The sequence below is a fragment of the Mobula birostris genome, chromosome 5, assembly GCF_030028105.1.
Source record: "Mobula birostris isolate sMobBir1 chromosome 5, sMobBir1.hap1, whole genome shotgun sequence".
NCBI lineage: Eukaryota > Metazoa > Chordata > Chondrichthyes > Myliobatiformes > Myliobatidae > Mobula > Mobula birostris.
The window spans coordinates 202,328,483-202,352,289 of NC_092374.1; the positions used below are offsets into that span (position 1 = coordinate 202,328,483).

The 23,807-nt window shown below is 44.2% G+C and overlaps 1 protein-coding gene across 1 annotated transcript; it reads right to left on the reverse strand.

The window, feature by feature from the left end:
• Positions 1-509: 509 nt before the first annotated feature.
• On the reverse strand, positions 510-23,568 carry LOC140197446 (proline-rich transmembrane protein 1-like). Its single transcript, XM_072257407.1, has 4 exons — positions 23,503-23,568; positions 9,129-9,424; positions 7,115-7,288; positions 510-686 (listed from the first exon to the last, which is right to left on the reverse strand). Exons 1-4 carry the CDS (start codon positions 23,519-23,521, stop codon positions 510-512), a joined length of 666 nt encoding a protein of 221 aa, XP_072113508.1. The 5' UTR covers positions 23,522-23,568.
• Positions 23,569-23,807: the final 239 nt, after the last annotated feature.

The following is a 23,807-nucleotide window of genomic DNA, read 5'->3' on the forward strand; positions in this document are numbered from 1 at the left end:
TCTGGCCTGCACAGTCCGATATCCACGGACGTCTGTCATCACAGGTTTACTTTGCTGGACCGAGGATGGAGCAGAGGCCTGGGGCAGGTTGTTAGGCTGTGTAGGCTGTTAACACAAGTAATACATCTCACTATATGCCTCAATGTATATGTGATAAACAAGTGAATCTGAATCTGAATCTCCATCTGGGGAGAGTTTGTCTGGAGTGCGGAGAGAATCAGGTGTCCAATGGTTCCAAGATCAGTCTTCTTTGTTAAGGCCTTCAGATTGCCATCTTTGACAGGACATACCTTGAGAATCTTTCTCATGTAGCCTATAATGCCATGGCAATTCACGTCTCCATCGGAATAACACGGATATCCAGTGTTTGTAACAATAAATGCATTCAAAGAAAATGGAAGAGGATAATTATTCTTGAACGTCCCGGTTTAAATCGCCTTGTTTCCCCTGTCTGACAGAGAGCTGGAGTTTGATTGAGCCACATCTGCCAGACCCGCTCCCTTCGGGGGCTAGGGGTCCCATTCAGTGTCGCGGTGCTTGCCCTCAATCGCCACGACGATGGCCAAGATGGCACAGAGGACCATGGTGGAGATGCCCACGGCCAGGCTGATGAATGAGTAGTTACGAGCCTGGCGGGAGGAGATCTGTGCTGAGAGGTGGTCTCCCTGTGACACCGCTGTCCGAGTCTGCAGGGGCAAAAAGGTACGTTAGTCTTCTTGAGTTCAGTGCAAAATGAGGGTTCTTTATTAACACGTGTACCAAGGCACAATGGATTATTTTGGTTTGCATCCCCATCCCTACAGATCATTTCATCACATCAGTGCACTGAGGTAGTACAAGAGAAAACAGTAACAGGATGCAGGGAATGTTACGGTCACATAGAAAGTGCCATGGCGAGGTAGATCCTGAGGTCAAGTGTCTAGCCTACTCTTCTAGGGGACCAGTAAGTAGTCTTTAGGCAGTAGGATAGAAGCTGTCCTTGAGCCTGCTGGTACACACTTTCAGGCTTTTGGACCTTCTGTCCGACAGGAGAGTGAGGAAGAGAGAATGTCTGGGGTGGCTGGGGTCTTTGGTTACCAGACATCCAGAGTAAACCCACACACTCACAGGGAGAACGTACAAACTCCCTGCAGATAGAGCCCCAGTACCACCTTGAGATTCATTTCCTCGTAGGCATTTATAGGTAAGTAAGGAAATACAATAGAATTGAAGGAAAACTGTACGTAAGCAAAGGCTGACAAACAATCAATGTGCAAAAGAAGACAGACCGTGAAAAGGAAAAAGGTAAATAAGTAATACCGAGAACATGAGTTGTGGAGTCCTTGGAAAGGGTTCTGTAGGCTGTGGAATCAGTTCAGAAATGAGGCGCGTGAAGTCCCCCATCTAGGGAAAACATTCTTCTTCAGATCCTCAACAAACCTCTTCCCCTCACCCTAAGCCTCCATCCCCTAGTCACTGACACCCACTTATGAGGAAGGTCACTCACTAATTCCATCAGGGAGGAAGAAGAGGATCTCTATGTTCAGGGGTTCATGGACCATCAGAAATCCAGAGCAACACTGGAGGGACTCAGTAGATCAAGCAGCATCTATGGAAATGAATAAATGTTGAACACTGCAGGTCAAGAACCACTGGTCCTGACGAAGAGTCTCAGCCAGTATCTTTGACTGTTATTCCAAACATGTCTCATGTTTGCATTCAGCAGAATACAATTAATCACAAATAAAGGGGCGGAGTCTGTTTATTGACTATGACTTTTTCGTTAGTGGAATTAATTAGAATTTGTGCCCAACTCCCCGTTGCTTTTTACAGATGTCTCATTGATAAACTTGGTATTCATTTCATATCATTTCCCAAGAGAAAGTATCTCGCTGCCATCCCCAAGAACACTGGAATACTGATTTTGATGTAACAAACTGTTTCATAATCCCATGTGAGTCCACAAGTCCAGAAGAGAAAGGAACAGAACTAGGCCATTCAGCCCATCAAATCTGCTCCACCTGATTTATTTTCCTTCTTAATCCCATTTTCCCACTTTCTAACTTTGACACCTTTACTAATCAACCCCCTTTTTAACTATACCCAATGACTTGGCCTCCACAGCCTCCTGTGGCGATGAATTTCACAGATTCACCACCCACTGACTAAAGAGATTCCTCCTCAACCCTGTTCCAAGGGTATAGACGGCGTAACTGCAAGCAGGCTTTTTCCACCAGGGTTGGTTGCGTCAAAAACTAGAAGTGATAGGTTAAGGGTGAAAGGTGAAATATTTAAGAGAACCCTGAAGAGGATCTCCTTTGCTCAGAGTGAAGACTGAGCTGCCAGTGGAAGTGTTGGATTGGTTGTCACGTTTAACAGAGGTTTGGTTAGGTATATGGATGGGAGGGGTATGGTTAGCTATGGTACCAGTGTGTATTGATTGGACTAGGCAGACTAACAGTTCAGCACTGGATGAACATAAGGCCTTAATCTTTGCTGTAGCACTCCATGACTGTATGACGAGGTTAGTGCTACCACAGTACAATCCACCTGCAAAAAGGGACTGATACCAACTGCAGTGGTGTAAGGAAAGAGTTAAATTTGATTGCTACACAATGCTGGAGGAACTGAGCAGGTTAGGCAGTGTCTAGAGAGGGGAATATACAGTCAAGGCTTCAGGCCAAGACCCTTCATTAAGATTTCCAACATCGTAGAATCTTTTGTGCTTTAAATTTGATTCCTTCTTGGTAAATGTTCCAAAGTTTAGCACAAAATGGAAGTTTGTAAGACAAAATGGTGTTAGTCTGGAATGTGGGAATGTTTTGACAAAATCCACAGCCACGTTCTGAGAACTTAGTGTGAGTATCAGTCTACAGCCTTGAGAGTAGATCATGGCGAAAAATGTGTTTGTCTGGAAAAGTATTACAGTAGATGGCCTTGAAGGTACTAAAAGCAGCAATTTCTTTGTGTGAGGGGGATTCTTCCCTTTGGCTGGGTTATGACAAGTGCTAAGAGGTGGAGATAGAGAGAAGAAAATCAGGAAGGGGGATGAGAGGAAGAGAGCGGGGGAGAGGGGAGGAGGGGGAGGGAGGAAGAGAGAAGAGGAGAGAGAGAGAGGAGACAGGAGAGGAGAAAGGGGAAAAGAAAACCTGTTGGACACTTGCAGTTCCCTCTGGCAGTATATGTTTTGTGGAGTGGCTTAGGGATTGATTGATAAATATTATTAACCATTTTTCTTTCTTTCTGTATTTTACTCATTAACTCACCCTTACACAAGTGTATTTCTAAGCTACATTGACCGTTCTGCTGTATATCTTACTGTACATACTATTTACTACAAATTACTATAATTTGCACATGGCACAGAGGGAGACGTAACATGAAGATTTTTACTCTTTATGTAAGTGAAGGCTGTAAGAAATAAAGTCAATTCAAATCAAGAAAGTGATTTCTTAAAATGTTTATAAAATGTACAGTATCTCCTTTGTTTTATCAGATACCTCACTCCTGAATCAGAAAAGAAGAAGGAACAAATTTTAAAATATTGTTATGACAATTTTGGTAATTCTCGGGCCAGGTTCACTTGCTCACGTTGGGAAGAGTGGCACGTTATTGTTGCCCGAGCTGTCAGCATCAGGAAGATACTCTGGCCTTCGGTGAGTCCTCTCAGCAGAAACGCACCGTGAGCAAACCTGGTGATAGTTACTGAGCTGTAACTACATCCACCACTGACCCGTGACAAAGCAGGTCACAGGGGATTTCAAGGGAAATGCACACAACTGGGAGTTTCTATTCATATTTGTATAGGAGTGGCCAGCTAATGAGAAGTGACTGACCCTGTCACCATTCCTGCTTCATTTGCCAGATTAGACACAAACACGAAGCAACGCGAAGAGAAGCATCAGTGAAAAAGCAGTCTGTGATGAAGGAAAACGGGCACGTGTTACAGGTTTGTGAATAAGACTGTGGTGAGGGTTGACTGTTATTTATTCATCTGTGAAACGAGCGGTCAGCACAAGTGGTGGATGCAGTTTCGATTTTAACTTTTAAGAGAAGCTTGGACAGGTACATGGATGGCAGGGGTATGGACAGCTATGGTCCATCTGCAGATCGATAAAGTGCTTCAGCATGGACTGGATGGGTTGTTTTTGTCCTGTAGCTTTCTAAGACTCTTTGGCTCTATGGATCGCAACAGAGGGATTTTGTTGAATGCCCGAGAGTTGGCTTTTTAGAGCAGCTTGTGCATGAGCCTGCTCAGGGAAAGGTTATCATAGACTGGGAGTTGTGTAATAACTGAGATCTTATTAGGGAGCTTAGTGTAAAGGAAACGTTAGGAGGCAGTGATCATAAGATGATTGAATTCATACCGAAATTCGAGTGGGAGAAGCACAAGTCACATCTATCAGTATCACAATGGAACAAAGGGAATTACAGAGACATGAGAGAGGAACTTGCCCAGGTGGATTGGAGGAGGGCACTGGAGGGGATGATGGCAGAGCAGAGATGGCTGAAGTTTCTCGGAGTAGTTCACAAGGCACAGAATAGATATGTCCCACAGAGTAAAAAGTTCTCAAGTGGCAGGTGTAGACAACTGTGGCTGACAAGGAAAGTTAAGGACTGCATAAAAGCCAAGGAAGGGGCATATAAGGTAGCAAAAGTGAGTGGGAAGGTGGATGATTGGGAAGCTTTTAAAATCTAACAAAAGGCAATTAAAAAAGCTATAAGAAGAGAAAAAATGAAATGAAGGGCAAACTAGCCAATAATATAATGTTTCATTATATTGATGTTTCTGATCGCATCCAAGATATCCTGCAGTGGGAGGGAGAACTGCCAAAGGTCGTGGTACTTATTGGTACCAATGACATAGGTAGGAAAAGGGAGGAGGTCCTGAAAAAAGACTACAGGGAGTTAGGAAGGAAGTTGAGAAGCAGGACCACAAAGGTAGTAATCTCAGGATTACTGCCTGTGCCACGTGACAGTGAGTATAGGAATAGAATGAGGTGGAGGATAAATGCGTGGCTGAGGGATTGGAGCAGGGGGCAGGGATTCAGGTTTCTGGATCATTGGGACCTTTTCTGGGCCAGGCGTGACCCGTACAAAGAGGACGGGTTGCACTTGAATCCCAGGGGGACCAATATCCTGGCAGGGAGGTTTACTAAGGCTACCGGGGAGAGTTTAAACTAGAATTGCTGGGGAATGGGAACCGAAATGAAGAGACTGGGGAAGAGGAGGTTGGCTCACAAATAGAGAAAGCTTGGAGACACTGTGAGAGGGAGGATAGGCAGGTGATAGAGAAGGGACACGCTCAGATAGACGGTTTGAGATGTGTCTATTTTAACGCAAGGAGTGTTGTGAACAAAGTGGATGAGCTTAGAGCGTGGATCAGTACTTGGAGACATGATGTGGTGGCCATTACAGAGACTTGGATGGCTCAGGGACAGGAACGGTTACTTCAAGTGCCGGGTTTTAGATGTTTCAGAAGGACAGGTACGGAGGCAAAAGAGGTGGGGGCATGGCACTGTTCATCAGAGATAGTGTCACGGCTGCAGAAAAGGTGGACACCATGGAGGGATTGTCTACGGAGTCTCTGTGGGTGGAGGTCAGGAACAGGAAGGGGGTCAATAACTTTACTGGTGTTTTTTATAGGCTGCCCAATAGTAACAGGGATATTGAGGAGCAGATAGGGAAACAGATCCTGGAAAGATGTAATAATAACAGAGTTGTCGCGTTGAGAGATTTTAATTTCCCAAATATCAATTGGCATCTCCATAGAGCAAGGGGTTTAGATGGGGTGGAGTTTATTAGGTTTGTTCAGGAAGGTTCCTTGACACAATATGTAGATAAGCCTACAAGAGGAGAGGCTGTACATGATCTGGTATTGGGAAATGAACCTGGTCAGGTGTCAGATCTCTCAGTGAGAGAGCATTTTGGAGATGCTGTCACAATTCTATCTCCTTTACCATAGCATTGGAGAGGGATAGGAACAGACAAGTTAGAAAAGTGTTTAATTGGAGTAGGGGGAAATATGAAGCTATCAGGTAGGAATCTGGAAGCTTAAATTGGGAACAGATGTTCTCAGGGAAAAGTACGAAAGAAATGTGGCAAATGTTCAGGGGATATTTGTGTGGAGTTCTGCATAGGTACGTTCCAATGAAACAGGTAAGTTATGGTAGGGTACAGGAACCGTGGTGCACAAAGGCTGTAATAAATCTTGTCAAGAAGAAAAGAAAAGCTGACAAAAAGTTCAGAGAGCTAGGTAATGTTAGAGATCTAGAAGGTTGAGAGTGTTGGAGCTTTTCTCTTTGGCGTGAAGAGGGATGAGGGGGGATTTGTTAGAGGTGTACAAGATGAAAAGAGGCATAGACAGAGTGGACAGCCAGACACTTTTTCACAGGTCAGAAATGGATAATAAGAGGGAGCATAATCTTAAGTTGATTGGAAGAAGCCATGGGTGTTTTGGTATTTACTTTATTATTTGCACAATTTGTCTTCTTTTGCAGATTGGTTGTTTGTCAGTTTTTATTTAAGTATAGTTTTTCATAAATTCTATATCGTTTTTCATTTTCCTGTAAAACCCTGTACGACAATGAATTTCAAGGTAGTACATAGTAACATTTATGGAATTTGCTAATAAATTTCCATTATGTTTGGAAAACTACAGGCAGTTTTTCTTTAAAAAGAGAGTGGTGGGTGTGTGGAACATCCTGCCAGAGGTGGTGGTAGAGGCAGATATATTGCAGACATTTAAGAGGCTATTAAATATACACATTGTTGAATTAAAAATAGAGGGCTATGCGACAAAGATGAGTTGGATTGATCTTGGGGTGGGTTAAAAAGTCATCACAGCATAGTGGGCTGAAGGGCCTGTAGGTAGCTGTACTGTTCAATGTTCTATTTTCTAATTTCAGTGACTATGAACCTGATTCTGATTCTATATCTGTCAAGGAAATATCTCAGTAGGCTGGATCAAGTCCAACTGGCGAGTCAGTGGGACTATGCAGAACAACAAATCAGCATGGATTAGATGGGCCGAAGGGCTTGTTTCTGTGCTGCCATGCTCTATGGCACCATGACCAAATGCTGCACTGATGCTTAATCCATGGGAAGTGAGATGAGTGAGGGTGGCTTCGTTTACCTCCAGCGCTTTGATAATGGCGAAGATCCCCGTTGGCCAAAAGCAGCAGATGGTGGTCAGCACGGCAATGGGGAGGTAGTCATGCGGCGATCTCGGGGGGTTCATGATTCTGATCTGGGACTGTGTGCCATTTGGAGCAATGCCCAGGTATCCAGGCAGGCATGGCTGACGAGGCTGTAACAAAATAGCAAAGCACTGTGTTAAACTCTGCGTCAGTATACTTCCCGCCACCTCCCGAGCCAGCGGTCCTACAGAATCAGATTTAATATCACCGGCGAATGCGGAGAAATTTGTTGTTTTGTGGTAGAGTAATCAAAACTATAAATTACAATAAGGACTGTATTAAAAAATTAAATTAGTGCAAAAAGAGAGGAAAAAATACTGAGGAATAGTTCACGGGTTCAATGTCCATTCCGAAATCTGATGGTGGAGAGGAAGAAGCTGTTCCTGAAACATTGAGGGTGTGCCTTCAGGCTCCTGTACCTCATGCTTGTTGGTAGTAATGAGAAGAGGGCATGTCCAGGGCGAAGACGGCCCTTAACGATGGACGCCGGCTTTCTAAGGCATCACCTTTTGAAGCTGGCCTGGATGCTGGGGAGGCCAGGACCCATAATGCAACTGGCTGAGTTTGCAGCTTCTCCCAATCCTGAACAGTGACGCCTCCGTACCAGGTGAGGATGCAACCAGTTAGAATACTCCCCACCCTACATCTGTAGAAACTTGTGGGTGGCATTGGTGACACAGGGCAGATGTTAGGGTGCAATAATCCGGGTTGGGGAGTCACCCGCAGAAAGCAGCACCCTGTTGGAGGTGCCCTCCTTCCACTGAGATGTTGAACTTCCTGTTTCCTGTCCACCCAGTGTAACTTCCTGTTATCCTGGGTGAAAGCTTGAGATGCACCCAGCAGCAGTGAAAAGGGTGAGCTGCTTCAGGTTCCTGGGTGTCAACATCTCTGACCATCTGTCCTGGGCTGAACATGTTAATGCAATTACGAAGGGGGCATGACAAAGACTATATTTCATTCGAAGCTGGAGGAGATTTGTCACCAATGGCTCCAACACATTTCGACAAACGTAGCATGGACAACATTCTGTCTGCTACGGAGGGGCCAATGGACAGGATCAGATCAAGCTGTCAAGGGTTGTAAACACAGCCAGGAAGATCATGGACACCAGCTTCCACACTGTCAAAGACAATTTCAATAGGTAACATCTCAAGAAAGTGGCATCCACCATTGAGGACCCCCACCTTCCAGGACATGTCCTCTTCTCATCATTACCACTGGGGAGGAGGTACAGGAGCCTGAAGACACACGCTGAAAGCTTTAGGAACTGATTCATCCCCTCTACCATCAGATTTCTGAGTGGCCCATGATCACTACCTCACTTTTTGCTCTCTTTTTGCACTGCCTGTTTTTATATTCCCATTGTAATGTAACAACATTTTGTTGTGATGCACTACACTGCTGCCACAAAGCAACAAAATTCACAACACTCACATGTCAGTGATCATAATCCTGAGTTTGATTCTGATGTCATGGCTACCGTTCCTATAAGGAGCAGAGGAGGTATCCTCACTGTCCTGGGATCAACACTTACTCCTGTGAGTCAACGCTGAGCTCCTTCCCTTCCACCCACCACCTTTTTCTGGCTTCTGCTCAATTCCTTTTCAATCCTGATGAAGGGCCTTGACTGTTTGTTCCTCTCCATAGATGCTGCCTGACCCTCTGTGCGTGTGCTACTCAAATTCTTGGTGATGTTTACATCCAGGAACCTGAAGCTCTCAACCCTCTCAGCCTCCGCACCAAATTGGATTGATGATGAAGGAAATCAGCAGCATCCCACACACCACTGGTTTCCATGACAACCAGTCACTTTGGGAAGCTACTTACTTCCTGCTCATTACAACATTGACATTTAGGGCAGCAATGGAGGTGCTCCATCTCCATTCAAAAATAATAGTTAAACAAACATTACGAGTTCGGGTCAGGACTGGACGATGAAATGGTACTTACATTCCCGATGGGATAGACAGGAATAAGGGTTGTGTAGGGCTGCAGCTGGATGGCATAGCCAGGGGGTGGTGCTGCAATGTAGGCGGAGGCGCCCACGGCTCCATATGGCAGCAGGGTGGTGAACCCTGGGGATCCGCTGTGGAATGCTGTCTCCTGCATGTATCCCCGCACGTCAACAGGAGGAGCGGGTATCTGTGTCTGCACGGAGTAAGTCGTGGACAGGGCATGGAGTTGTGGCTCGATCACCTGGCTGTAGGGGGGAGGCGAAGATGTTGGTACTGGAGCATCTGAAGGACCTACAAAGTATGGAGAAAGGGGAACAATTATTCACGGCCTGATCATCTTCAGTATCTTCAACATCTTCAAAAGGCAGCATCCATCATGAAGGGTCTTCACCATCCAGGACATGTTCTTGTCTCATTACTACCATCTGGGAGAAGGTGCAGGAACCTGAAAACACACACTCAATATTTTAGAAACAGCTTCTTCCCAGCCACCATCAAATTTCTGAATGGATCACGAACTCACGAAATCTGCCTCACTAATTTGCTCTCTTTCTGCAGTACTTATTTAGTTTTCTCGAATATTCTTTGTTGTTATTTATCATTATTTTCATGGTACTGCTGCTACAGAACAGCAAATTTCAAGACTTGCATCAGTGATAGTAAACCTGATTCTGATTCTGATCAGTACTTTTCATAACTTCAGTGAATTACCTGATAAATGCACTGAAGGTAACCTTGGTAAATCTGGCGATGATACAGAGTTCTTCAGGAGAGTGAGTAATGAAGAGGACATTTCACTGAGCCTGGCCCGACGGCCTGTGTTTGACCCGTCTGCCTCTCTTCTCGCTGCCACCATTGGGCGGGAGGTGCATGAATCTTGGGTCTCATCATGGCAGGTACAGGAACAGTTGTTACCCTGCAGCCCTCGGGCTCCTGGACCGACTTCACTCGCCTCAGCGCTGAACTGACTCGGAAGCCTGTGGACTCGCTTACAGGAACTCCATAGTTCAGGAGTTCTGTGTCTAATTTGTTTTCTTCTTTATAGTTTGCATGATTTGTCCTCTTTTGCACATCAGATGTTTGACAGTCAATTTACTCTGAACTTTGATAAAGAGATACTTTATATAAAGAGAACTTTGAACTTTGATAAAGAGATACTTTATATAAAGAGAACTTTGTTAAAGAGATACAGAGTCGTAAAGCAGCTCAGACCCTCTTGCCCAGTCCATCTTTGCTGAGCAAGTTACCTACCTGAGAGAGTTCTATTTGTCTGCTTTTAATCCATATCGCACTAAAGCAGGGATTGACAAGCTTTTAAGCCCTGGACCAATACCATTAACTGAGGAGTCCATAGACCACAGGCTGGGAATCCCTGCTAAAAGCATTCCTGTCCGTAGGTTCTGAGTTCTTCCAGCTTTTTGTATTTGCCGCTCAAGATTAACAACATCAGCAGAATCTCGTGTTTTCTCTCTTTTTTACTATTTATTGATATTTATTGGGTGACAGGGCGGAGATACGTCTCTAGCAAAGGAGGTGTAAGGTGCTCCTCCTCTCCCCAAACCTGCAAGTTAGAGTGGCACCAGCTGCTTAGCCATGGGAGCAGGTGGTGGATGGTCGCACGGGCAGCCGGTCCACATCACAAACCCTGGTTATGCGACTGCTGACACCGGGCAGACAATCTGAAGAGTATTGATAATGGCTGGGATCACCTGACTTGTAAAGGCACTGCCCAGAAGAAGGCAATGGTAGAAACATTTGTCAAGGGTGATCATGATCGCCCATGTCATATGACACAGCACATAACGATGATGATTTAATATAAATATATTATATATTCTTATTGTAATAGTAATTTATAGTCATTTTTATGCATTGCACTGTCCACTGTTTTAAAACAACAAATTTCATGACATATGTCAGTGAGAATGAACACAACTCACATTCTACTTGTTAAGGGAGCGGGTGAACAGTTAATGAGAGCAGGTGGGATGTAGAGTTCAGATACAAGTGGATCATTCATGTGGGAGTAGGGTCAAGGAGCTGAGTTGCCTGCTCCTGTTTGTAAGTACAATGGGCAGAGAAACTCATGGAGCTGGACTTCGTGTGGATCGTACTGCTCTCGGCGACAGAGAAGCATCGGAGGAGTTGGTGTGCGAAGGCGATGTGGTCTAACAGCAAGTGATTGCATTTAGTAGTTTTTCTTGCGATCGCAAGACCCTGTGGGACATTGGTAATGAAGAATGCTGGTGGTCCGATTCTCTGGTTTATTGGCAGGGGAGCTGCACGGTGTCAGTGGTAGAGACGACGAGGCCTCAAGCCGCTTTGTTGCCTGTTTGCAGCCGTTCAGCCGAGAGGAGTCGGAGTCAGCGTGCTCCACCGCAGTACTGGAGGCAGTGTGGTACAGCATCCACATTGGAGTCGGTGCGGCCTCACACTATTCACTGGCAGAAGACAAGCTGTATTGTGTTTGACTGTAGACTGCTGCAACATACATAGACTCAGGGACTTGGACTTTTTTTTGTGTGTGGCTGTATTTTACTGTGACCTTATATGTGCTATATGTGCCTTGTGCTGTGTATGACTGTTGGTACTGTGTTTTCACCTTGTCCACGGAATAACACTATTTTGTTTCGCTGTATTCTGGGCATTCATGCATGGTGGAATGACAACTGAACTTGAACTGAAGCATACTCAGTCCTGAGCAGCCATTCTGTCAGTGATGTCCTCCTCACTGAGCAAAGCATCTGTGGCTGCAATATCTGTTCATTGTTGACCACAAGTTAGGAACCCATGGAAGGGTTTGTATTTCCGAGCCACCCAAACTTTTGCTGCACGGTTGGGTCAAGAAGGAATGTAGCTGTTCCCGAACTGAGGGTCAGGGTGAATGACACATCAAGGAGGACAGGAGAAAGCAGCACAACTGATTGGATCCTAACCCTGCCCACAGTCAAGGACATCTTCAAAAGGCAGTTCCTCAAGAACAACAGCGAGTTGTTTGAGAGTGATGGTGCTGGACGTTGTTGTGTTGCCACCTGGACTTATCGTATGCCGTTGTGCCGAGACAGTGTTCGGTGTGAGTGATTGCCTCGCACGTTTTTATTGTGATCCCAACACTCTGTTGGACATTGGTAACATAAAGTACTGCAAGTCCTTCTCACTGGTTCATTGGCAAGACAAACGATGGGAGAGCTGTGTTGCCTTGGTTGGGGCAAGGAATGGGCCAAGACCAGGGAGTCACCTGCCACAGCGGACCAGAAAAGGAGCCGCTGAGTTGGCGTAGAGTAGTCTCAGCAGGTGCACTGGAATCTGTACCGGTATTGGGGGCTGGCCCTCCTGTGCATGTTCAGTAGAAGATCAAGCTGGACCAGGACAACTTAGCATCAATTCTTCAGTCATGCCCCTCAGTGATTTGAGCTATATTATTTTTTTCCTTTGTGACTGCATGTTTTTCTGAAATAGTAACCATATGTGCTATTTGTGCTGTGACAGGGTCCTGAATTACCCCTATGAACTGTGCTTTTGAAAAGAGAGGAAGTTATTTGGCACTGACATCTTATTTTGAAAGGAGAGAGAGAGAGAGACGAAGACTAACTTTTGGACTATCACTTTAAGGCACGAGGAGGAACTGAGAATAACTTCTGGATTTCTACTGAGTTGGAGAGAGAGGGCACCAAGCAGCTTGTAAGTCGCTATGGTGACCGAGGGCGGCGTTACTTGATGGACAATCAACGTTATAGTTTCTCTGGAGCGTGTTTATACTTCCCAAGGACATTGCCTGCTTGCACATTTCTTACACAGACAGAGATGGGAGGAGTTATTTGAATGACAGCTGGTACTCAGTACGGTGAGATAAATAGGAGGTCAGCTGATAGTCCTCAGGCACATGTTTTTGGACACTGAATGAGCTTTGTTGTGCCCACAGAAAAAGTGGGTTTTTGGAGGATCGATCAGGCAGATCGATCAGTGGCTCTTGCAGTGAGAAAAGGGATTGACCAGTGGGGAGTTGTCCATGTGTCCACCCTTGCCTGGGTTGATAACTCCACCACAGAAAAATGGTCCCCTTTGTTGAAGTCACAGTTGGTGACTTTTAAAGAATTTCGGAGGACAACGAGAAGATCGACGGCGTCAGCTCACCTGAAGACTCAAATCTCTCCCTCTCTGTCTCTCCATCACTACTCAACTCAAAACCACGAACTGAACTGAACTTTACTCATTATCGTAAGACTGTATCTTTTTACCCCTAGACTTGAAGAAGCTTGGTTTTTCATATATATTTCCACACTTACTGATTTACTTACTTATATATAATCATTGCTAACCTGTTTCATTTATCTACATTTATATTACTGTATTGCGTAGTTACTAATAAATATTATTAGTTAATAGCAATACTGGACTCCAAGGTGTTCTCCATCTCTGCTGGTTCTTTAACCCATCACGGGGTATGTGACAGTGCTATGTGCAGTGTGTTGTGTGCTGTTGGTAATGTGTTCTGCAGCTTGGTCCTGGAGGAATGCTGTTTCGTTTGGGTGTATTCATGTATGTGTAATACCCTGGTTAAGATCATGTCTTATTGTATTTCTACAGCTATGCTCAGTATCAGAATCAGGTTGTTGGGTATTTTATTTTCTACAGCTTTTCTGTAAAACGCAGTGTGTTACTGCCAGTATTTTAGTGTCTATTAAGATAAGGAGTCATTTAATCAGCTTAAGAATGTTGTGTCAGTCAATCAGGTTTACCTTGATAACGTGCTGTCCAGTGGGTTGCCATGGAATATTCGAGAGAGATTGGCGACATCCAACTTCTAGGAGAACGTGGGTTTTGGGTAGAGGTCTTTTTGCAGGAGTTGGGGGAGAAGTCGGGTGCTGGGCAGAGAAAATGGAAGGCACTCGCAGAACCCTGCCTGAAGGAGAGACACCATTGGAAGAAGTGCTTGGTGCAGATGAATGGTTCCATGGAGGAAGTGTCAATATTTCTGAGTTAGCCAGTTCATTCATAACAGACTTGGAGGGAAGTTTGAACTGTGGCTGGTGGCCTTTACGCAGAATGTGCGTTCAGTGCTGTAAGTAATTAAAGCAAAGCACCCGACTACTAACAATGAGCTCCAATGTTTATGTGCACATTACAGATTGGTTGAACTGTAACGGGCCCTTTTTCTGTAAATTGTTTGCTAAAGTTGAAATATCTGTAAATATAACTGCCACTTTAAGTTTATGCTGGTGTAAGTTCCATTATTTCCTGGTGAAAAGTAATTTTGCACTGGGCAGTATTTATACAGCATTCACCATAACTTTATTTTGTTTGAACCTGAATCATACCGACCCTAGACATGTGTTGTTCATTGGAGATGGCCATTTGACCATACCCGAGTATCACTGAGTCACTTGGCTTTTAACCAGGTATAGCTAACAAGCCTAATTTTTTTATGAGCCACGGTGAGAGGGTTACATAGGGTTGAATGATAACTAAAGTAATTATCTTCTACACTAATGCTAGCACTGTAGCATTAGCGGCTAGCGTAATGCTTTACATCAACAGTGATCAAGGTTCAACTCCTGCCACTGTCTGTAAGGAGTTTGTAGGTTCTCCCCGTGACTTCATGGGTTTCCTCCAAGTGATTTGGTTTCCTCCCAAATTTGAGAAATGCATGGGTAAGTGTGGGCATGCTACATTGGTGCCTGAAGTGTGGCGACACCTACGGGCTACCCTACAGCACACCCTTGGACTGTGATGGCCGTTTTTGCACACAGCACATTTACTGTTTGTTTCAATATACACGTGACAAATGAAGCCAATCTTTATCTTATCTCAGGCTGATTTCAAATAGAGGGAGAGAAAAAAAAAACAACAGTACAGACAATGGAAATATCGGTTTCTGTTGAACGATCAGTAAGAGTTAGCATTTTAAAAAATCGTTCTACACTCAGAAGTTCCTGGTTCATTGACTGTGTATCTGAGAATCCAACAAAGAGGTAAATGGATAATTGCTCAGCCAGCTGGTTTCCGCTGTCCCTCTCCAAGGGGAACATCCTCCAATCAATTATCACCTTGTTGGCAAGACTCCGATCACATCAGGCACTGCTCACACCACGACCAAAGGGCAAAGAGATTCAGCAGATGCTGGAAATCCAGAGCCACACACACAAAATGCAGTGGGAACTCAGCATGGCAGGAGAGGAATAAACAGCTGGCGTTTGGGACTGAGACCCTTCATCAAGACTGGAAAGGAAGGTGGAAGAAAGAAGAATAAGAAAATGGGCTGAAGGAGAAGGATTCTAATAAGAGATGAGAGTGGAGCATGGGACAAAGGGAAGGAGAAGAGGGGTTGATGGGCAGGTGAAGAGAAAAGAAGGGGTGAGAAGAGAACAAGAAAGGGGATTGGAGAAAGGGAGAAGGGGTGGGGGAGAAATTACTGTAATTGGGAGGAATTAATTTTCTTGTTTTAAGGTTCAAAGTTCAAAATTCGTAGTAAATTTATTATCAAGGTACATAGATGTCACTGTATGCAACCATGAGATTCATTTTCTTGAAGACGTTCACAGTAAATGCAAGGAACAAAATAAAATTAAGTAAGGACTGCCCCACCCCCAGAATAACAGACAAAGGATCAATGTACAATAGACAACAAACTGTACAAATACACTGCACTGAAGAAATAATAATAAATATTATAGGCAATAAATATTGAGAACATGAGATGAAGAGACATTGAAAGTGAGTCCACAGGTTGTGGGCAAGTGAAGTTATTTCCTCTAATTCAACAGGTTGTGGGGCAATAACTCTTCCTGAACCTGGTGGGGCAAGTCCTGTAGCTGTTGATGGCAGCAGCGAGAATAGACAATGAACTTATTGGGGGTCCCTGATGATGGATGCTGCTTTCATAGAAACATAGAAAACATACAGCACAATACAGGCCCTTCCGCCCACAAAGCAGTGCCAAACATGTCCCTACCTTAGAACTACCTAGGCTTGACCCACAGCCCTCTATTTTTCTAAGCTCCATGTAGCCATCCAGGAGTCTCTTAAAAGACGCTATCGTTTCCACCTCCACCACCACTGCCGGCAGCCCATTCCACACACTCACTACTCTCTGAGTAAAAAACTTACCCCTGACATCTCCTCTGTACCTACTCCCAAGCACCTTAAAACTGTGCCCTCTCGTTCTAGCCACTTTAGCCCTGGGAAAAAAGCCTCTGACTATCCACACGACCAATGCCTCTCATTATCTTATACACCAACAGCAACAATCCGTGTAGATGTACTCAGTGGTGGGGAGGGCTTTACCCATAATGGACTGGGCCATATTCCCTATATTTTGTAGGTTTTTCCATTCAAGAGCATTGGTATTTCCATACCAGTCAATATACTCTCCGCCACATATCGATACAAATTTGTCACTTTTAGGTGACATGCAAATCTTCATAAACTTCTAAAAAGTTAGAGGCACTGCAGTGCTTTCTTCATAACGGTGCTTACATGCTGGGCTCGGGAAGGTTGGAGGCTACCCAGATACCACATCACGGCAATAGCAGAGGACACGTACCAGCATGCCGGAATGGGAAACACCAACTGTTCTAGAAGCACCTAGACATGAGCTGTTATGTTGGGCAGTGGGTGTTTGATTCAGTCCCTGCACTCTTGGACTGAGATAGAAAGAGGCCTCAGCAGCTGCACCCACAACTGGGCAGTCTTATGTAGGATCCACTCTGCTCAGTCCACTCAGAGAAGGGGTAGGAAATGGTGCCTTAAAAATAACCTGATTCCAAAGCTCCCACTTGGATTATTGTGTCCAGACAGATCACCACCCATGGTCAGAAAACAAAGAAACATGACTTTTCCGGCCTGGAAACTGCACACTCTGATAGTTAGTTTAACCAGTGTTCAACCAGAGAGGAAACTCTAAAAATTGCCAGAGAACTATGAGATGCTTATCACATGAAGAGTGTTTGACAACTCTGAGCCTGTACTCACTGGAATTCAGAAGAATAAGGGGATGTCCTCATTGAAACCTATCAAATGTTAGAAGGCCTCGGTAAGAGTGGATGAGGAGTGGATGTTTCCAATGGTGGGAGAGTTTTAGAACAGAGGACACAGTCTCGGAATAAAGGGGCATCCTTTAAGAATGAGTATGAGGAGGAATTTCTTGAGCCAAAGAGTGGCGAATCTGTGAAATTCATTCCCACAGGCAGCTGTGGAGTCCAAGTCATTGGGTATACTTAAGGCAGAGGTTGATAGATTGTCAATTGGTCAGGGCATGAAGGGATATTGGGGGAAGGCAGGAGACTGGGGCTGAGAGGGAAACTTGATCAGCCATGATAAAATGTTGGAGCAGACTCGAAGGGCCAAATGGACTAATTCTGCTCCTATGACTTATGGTCAAACTCTTATGCCACATTGACCTAGCTACTCTTTCTGAAATTTGTCTGGCAGATGAAGGGCAACTGAAGGGGGAGAAGGATGTTTACAGATTCTTCTGGAAAGGAAAGACAGCTGAAGACTCAGGATCCATGGTGTTAGATTTCCAATCCAGAACCAGCTTGTCGTGAGCTTGCCATGGGAGATCAGTGAGCATCTTACGACAATGTTTCGTGCTTGCCAAGAACTAGATGGCAAACATTGTGAGTGCTTGTGCCCCAACTCTGGACTTGTGTGTATGAAAAAGAGGCCTTCTACAGTTGCCTAGATGTGACACTATCAAGCATCCCCAATGAGGTTAAGATAATTCTCTTAAGAGACCAATGCCAGGGTCAGTCGGAACTTCAACCGATGGAAGAGTTGCCATAGGAAAAGGAAGGCATTGGTAACATCAACTCATACTCTCACCATGTGTGCTGAGCACAATCTTATCATTATGAACACTCCCTTCCACCAGAAAAATAAATCCAAGCCATCATGGCAACATCCCCAGACTAGACAGTAGCATCTCATTGACTATGTCACTGTCCCAGCTAAGGACCATCATTATTTAAATAATATAAGGGCCATGATTGAAATGAAATGAAATATCTTTATTGTCATTGCATAGTACAATTTGTCATGCACCAACACAGCGAAAATGAGTTTGCAACTCTCGTACTCAATGCTATAAAACAACAAATAAAGTAAATAAACAATAAATAAAATCAAGTAACCAGCCAGTACAAGCAATGTCCAGCAGTACAAAAGCACAACTCAGATGCATGACAGCCATAAACCCAGTATTAAAGTAGCAATATAACAATTTATGGATGATGCTTGATCGATTGGTTCAGAGTAATTATAGCTCTGGGGAAAAAGCTATTTTTCAGTCTGGAAGTGCGGGCATAGAAAATCTTATAACGTCTACCAGATGCAAGAAGTTCAAACAGATGACTGCATGGGTGTGTACTGTCCTTACAGATGCTTGTGGCTTTCCTTAGGCAGTGAGAGCTGGAGGAGTCCTCCTGATGACTGCTGGACAGATCATCACCTGATCTGTTCCACCATGTCTATCACATGAAAAAGAGAAGGGTTCATAAGAGGCAGACCAGACCAAGTCTAAAACTTGGGAGCTTGCTAGACACTGCCATCCAACAGCAACTTCATGCTTTTTTTGGAGAAAACCACCAACAGGAACATTGGAGGATATTGAAGAACACTGGGGTCTGCTTAAATGCATCATCATCAATACCTGCCAAAGCATCCTTGGGTACAAGTTCAGAAAACATCAGGATTAGTTTGATGATAATGACATTAAGAGTGAAAGACTCATCTCCAAGAAAAGCCTTTTCCGCCTGCCAGAATGACGACAACAGCAAGGCCAAAAGAGGAGTTTACTCCAGACGCAAGGTAAATGTCTAGTGCAGGGTACAGGAAGTTAAAGAATTCTTGGTGGACTGTGAAAGCCTGGAAATCCAGAAACTCAGACTCTGGTAACATGAGAAGCTTCTTCAGTGCCACCAAAGAAGTCTATGGTCCAAGTTAATTTGGATTATATCCCCCTTGCTCAAAGGATGGGAAGAACATGTTAAAGGATTGTAAGGATGTCAATGACGGATAGAGAGAGCACTTACAAGAACTTTTTAACCAGATATTACTCACCAAATCCAGAGATGTGAGAAAAGACATGGAGTAACCTTCCAGTTGGAAAGAAGTCCATGATACCATGAGAATCAGAACCCTTCACTGTCAAGACAGGAGTCAAACAGGGCTGCCTCATGGCACCCACCCTATTTGCCGTCTTTATTGCTCTATCCTTCACCTCATTGGCCAAGACCTGCCTCAGGGAATCCCAATCATGTCTAGAATGGACAACAGGCTTTTCGTCCTCAACTGGTTCAAGGCCAAGAGCAAGTACCGCTTCCATGTGTGAATGATAATACATTTGCAGTGCTCTTTGAAGAAGACCTCCAATATATTCTGAATACTTTTGCCAAGGCATATAGGGCTCTGGGTCTTGTTTTGAATATAAAAAAAGACATAGATCCTATGTCAGCCACTGCCCAACCAGCCATTTATCCAGCCCTCCATAAACGTTGACGATATCACCCTGGAAAATGTAGACCACTTTCCCCAACATTGCAGCATTCCCTCCTCAAAAGCAGACATTGACTCAGAGATCTACTACCACATGAGCAGAGCTGGTGGAGACTAGAGAAGATTAAGGACAGGATTCTCTGAAGACCGTGACCTACAGGCTCAAACAAAACTTTTGGTCTATGGAGCCATCACCCTTCCTACATTACTGAATGCAGCTGAATCATGGACCTGACAGTCGGCACATGAAAACCCTGCAACGATACCTCCAAAGACCCTTACGAAAGATTTTGAGGATCATCTGGAGGGAGAGATGCTCCAAGCTGTAATAGTGTCACGCTAACCACTAAGCTACCATGGTGACAAAGTTTCCATGTACACATGATAGATAAATCTGGCATCTGCCTCTCTGACAGAACCTTAACTAAATTTACCTATCCCGCTGTCCCCTCCTCCTCCTTGCACAGTATATTTCTATCCAGCTCCCATTGCCCTCGTTCCCCAGACTCTCTCTGACACTCCACAGTGCCTTTGCCTTTCTTTGCAGTATCTCCTTTTCATTCTTGCTATATATAAAGTCCCTTTGCAGTATGTCCATCCCCCACTCTATCTCTCTGCAGCATTATTCTCTCTCTCTCTGCAATGCACTGATCTGTTTCACTCCCCTTCTCTCTTCCTCTCTCTCTTTCTCCCTCTCTCCTTCTCCATCTCTCTTTCTCTATCTCTTTCCCCTCTGTCTCTTCTACACTCTCTCCTTCTCTTTCCTTCTCCCTCTTCCTTTCATGCTCTCTATCTCCTTCTTGCACACACACTCTCTCTTTCTCACTCCCTCTCTCCCCACTCTCTCTCCTTCTCTGTCACCTTCTCTTTCTCCCTTCTTCTCTTTCTCCCCTCCTTTTTCTCTCCCTGTTTCCTTCTCTCTCTCCCACCCACCCCTTCTCTCTCCCACCCACTCCTTCTCTCTCCCCCTCCCCTCTTCTACCTCTTCTCTCTCTCTACCTCTCTCTCTCTGTCTGTCTCGGACTGCAAAGCATCTTTCCCTCTCCCCTCTCTTTTTTTCTGTGCTACTTGCTACTGCTGCTGCAAAACAAGTTTCACAAGATATGTCAGTGACAATAAAGTCAAGTCAAAGTACATGTCTTTATCAAAGTAGTTACATGTCACTAACTTGAGATTCATCCTTTCAGGCATTCTCAGAAAAATAACGATATACAGTATAACAGAATTTTTGAAAGAAAAATTATTCAAAAATAAGGACTGCTGAACAACCAAGGTGCAGAAGAAGACAATGTATGCACATAAAGTACAATACTGAGCACAGGAGCTGCAGAACCCTGGAAAGTGAGCCTGCACTGAAGCCCCTTACAGATTCTGATTCCACACCCTGTGCCTGAATTATCCACCCCCACTCTTGTTCCTGTTTGCTGGCCTCTCAGGTTTCTGGCTCTCTCTCTCTCAGAGGAGGGCAGTTTCTCACATAAACAGACTCACGCTGCCCTGGTTTTTCTCTGCATCACCATCCCCACATCAAAACGCTGATCTCTTTGGCTGGTGCTGGACATTCCCATAACTTGAATTTCATTGCCGCAGACATTCTGGGCTGATAAATGATGTTTGCAGCATGTTTTGGTAATGACTAGCGGCTCTGTGTGAAATCTATTTTTATATAACAGAATAAACTAAATTACCATGGCCTCACATGGCCGTAGAGATACCTGTACATGGCCTCCTCCCAGTTTGAGCAGTAGCCAAGGGCGCTGATTGCTCTAACTTCCAGTAAATTCTCCTCCTTCTCTCTTTTTCCATTCCCAGTTCTGACTCCTCTCTTACCCCTCATCTCCTGCTTGCCTCCCGTCATCCCCTCCAACATAATTCATAACATACAGTACTGTGCAAAATCTGTAGGCACATCTATATAGCTAGGTCGCCTCAGACTTTTGCCTAGCACTGTAGTAATTTTATGTATTGCACTGTACTGCTGCAAAAAAAAACAAATCCCATGACATATGTGAGTGATGATAAACCTGATTCTGATTGTGGACTGAGAGTAGGAATGGGGCAGGGAGAGGGGAATTGTGGTTGGGAAAAGGGGAACAGGGGAGGAGGGAATGGGAAGCACCAGGGAGACATCCTGTAATGATCAGTAAACCAGACTCCTCTGCCACCTGTCCCACACCCTGCCTGGGGTCTCCGCTCTCACCATTCCCAACACCCTTTGCTCCCAGTAGACTTACAAACTCGCTCTCCACTCCACATTGAAAAGTTCAATCCTGAGCAAAACTTGTAGGCACCCTAGCTATGCACATATGCACAGTATTGTGTGTCAGTACTGTATGAAGTCTGATTCTGATTATTAAGCTGGTGTCCCTTTCTTCCATGGCCCTCTCCTATCAGATTCCTTCTTCTTCAACCCTTTACCTTTTCCACTTATCCCCTCCCAGCTTCTTCCTTCATCTCCCTCCCCCAACCACCCACCTTCACCTTAAATATACCCAATGTGCTGGCACAGGAGAGCATCCAGAAGAGGTTCACGAGAATGATCCCAGGGATGAAAGGGTTAGTGTATGAGGAGCACTTGATGGCTCTGGGCCTGTACTCCCTGGAGCTTAGAAGAATGGGGAGGGCATCCCAGTTAAACCTATCAAATATTGAAAGACATGGATAGAGTGGATGTGCGGAGGATGTCTCCAATAGTGGGGAAGTCTAGAACCAGAAGGCACGGCCTCAGAATAGAAGGATATCCCTTTAGAACAGAGATAGGGAGAAATTCCTTTAGACAGAGAGAGGTGAATCTGTGGAATTCATTGTCATAGACAGCTGTGGAGACTATGTTAATTGGTATATTTAAATGCTCTTGATTAGTGAGGCCATCAAAGGTTATGGAGAGGAGGTAGGAGAATGGGGTTGAGAGGGATAGTAAATCAGCCATGATGGCCCAAATGGCCTTATTCTGCTCTTATGTCTCATGGTCTTATGTTACACACTAGCACCAAATCAATCCCTTTCCAGGGTTCCCAGTCCATTAGCTACTGGCTCTGGTCAAAATGTACATTGTGGTCATTAACACTACTGTGCTGTGATATTAAGAAGTAACAATATTACAATTGTTCAGTGTGTTGCGAAATTTCTAAACTTAATAACATCTATCAATCGCTAACACACATGGAATGAAAACAATTAATATTTTTAAATATCAATAATAATGAAATTATTGTTACACTATCTGTACAACAAACAAAATGAGCATTTTTATTAATGGGCTTAATTTGATGCAATATTAATATGCTTAATATTTCCTTCCAAAGAGGTTAATAACCTCACTCTCTTAATTGAGTTAAACATAAAGAGGTTAACCACATATAATGTGCTTATTAATGCATTATTCACTAACATTATTTTGTTATTGCACGTTGCTACAATACATTTTCAATAATACGATGGCTATTATATCGCAACATTAGTGCAGTTAATGTTACAACTTTACCAGACTGCATTGTATCAATAAAGAAGTCAATAATTGTTTCGAACTTAATACGGTCAATACTATGTTGGAATATTACTACGATCAATAATGTGTTGCAATATTAATTCTATATTGCATTTGCAATATTAATATTGTTTTATTGCTATTTTAACGCAATTAACACGCTGCCATATTAATACGGTGATTGCAGTCATTAATACCACTTTGCGGTATTGTTGCGATAAACATTATTTTAGGAATGACGCGCATTTGGCTGAACTTGTCACATCATGGGACTGTTCCTTTAAAAGATCCAAACAGAACTCTCCCAGCCCTCTCAACTCAGCAGTAATCTGATCCAGAATCTCTTTGGGATGACAAACATCAAAATCAGAAGGGAACATCTATTTACCTGTTTTTTCAGTTGACATGGTCGCTGTGTTAAAATGGGATTTTCAAAAAAAAAATGCAGAAGAAGCCTCACGTTTGTTGAGATTAAAGGAGGGCAAGATCGATAAACAGATAAAATAAATTGCAGTAATCCCTCTGCCTGCCTATATCGTCTAATAGTAAAAACTGTACATGGTCGCACACTCAATCTAACCTGCAAAGCCTGCTTGCCGTTCAGTGGTGGTAGAAGCACAAGAGCCCGCCCTCGTTTGCGAGTAGCCGTTTTGATTGCTCCATCGCCACGTCAATCACAGATTCATCCGCTCT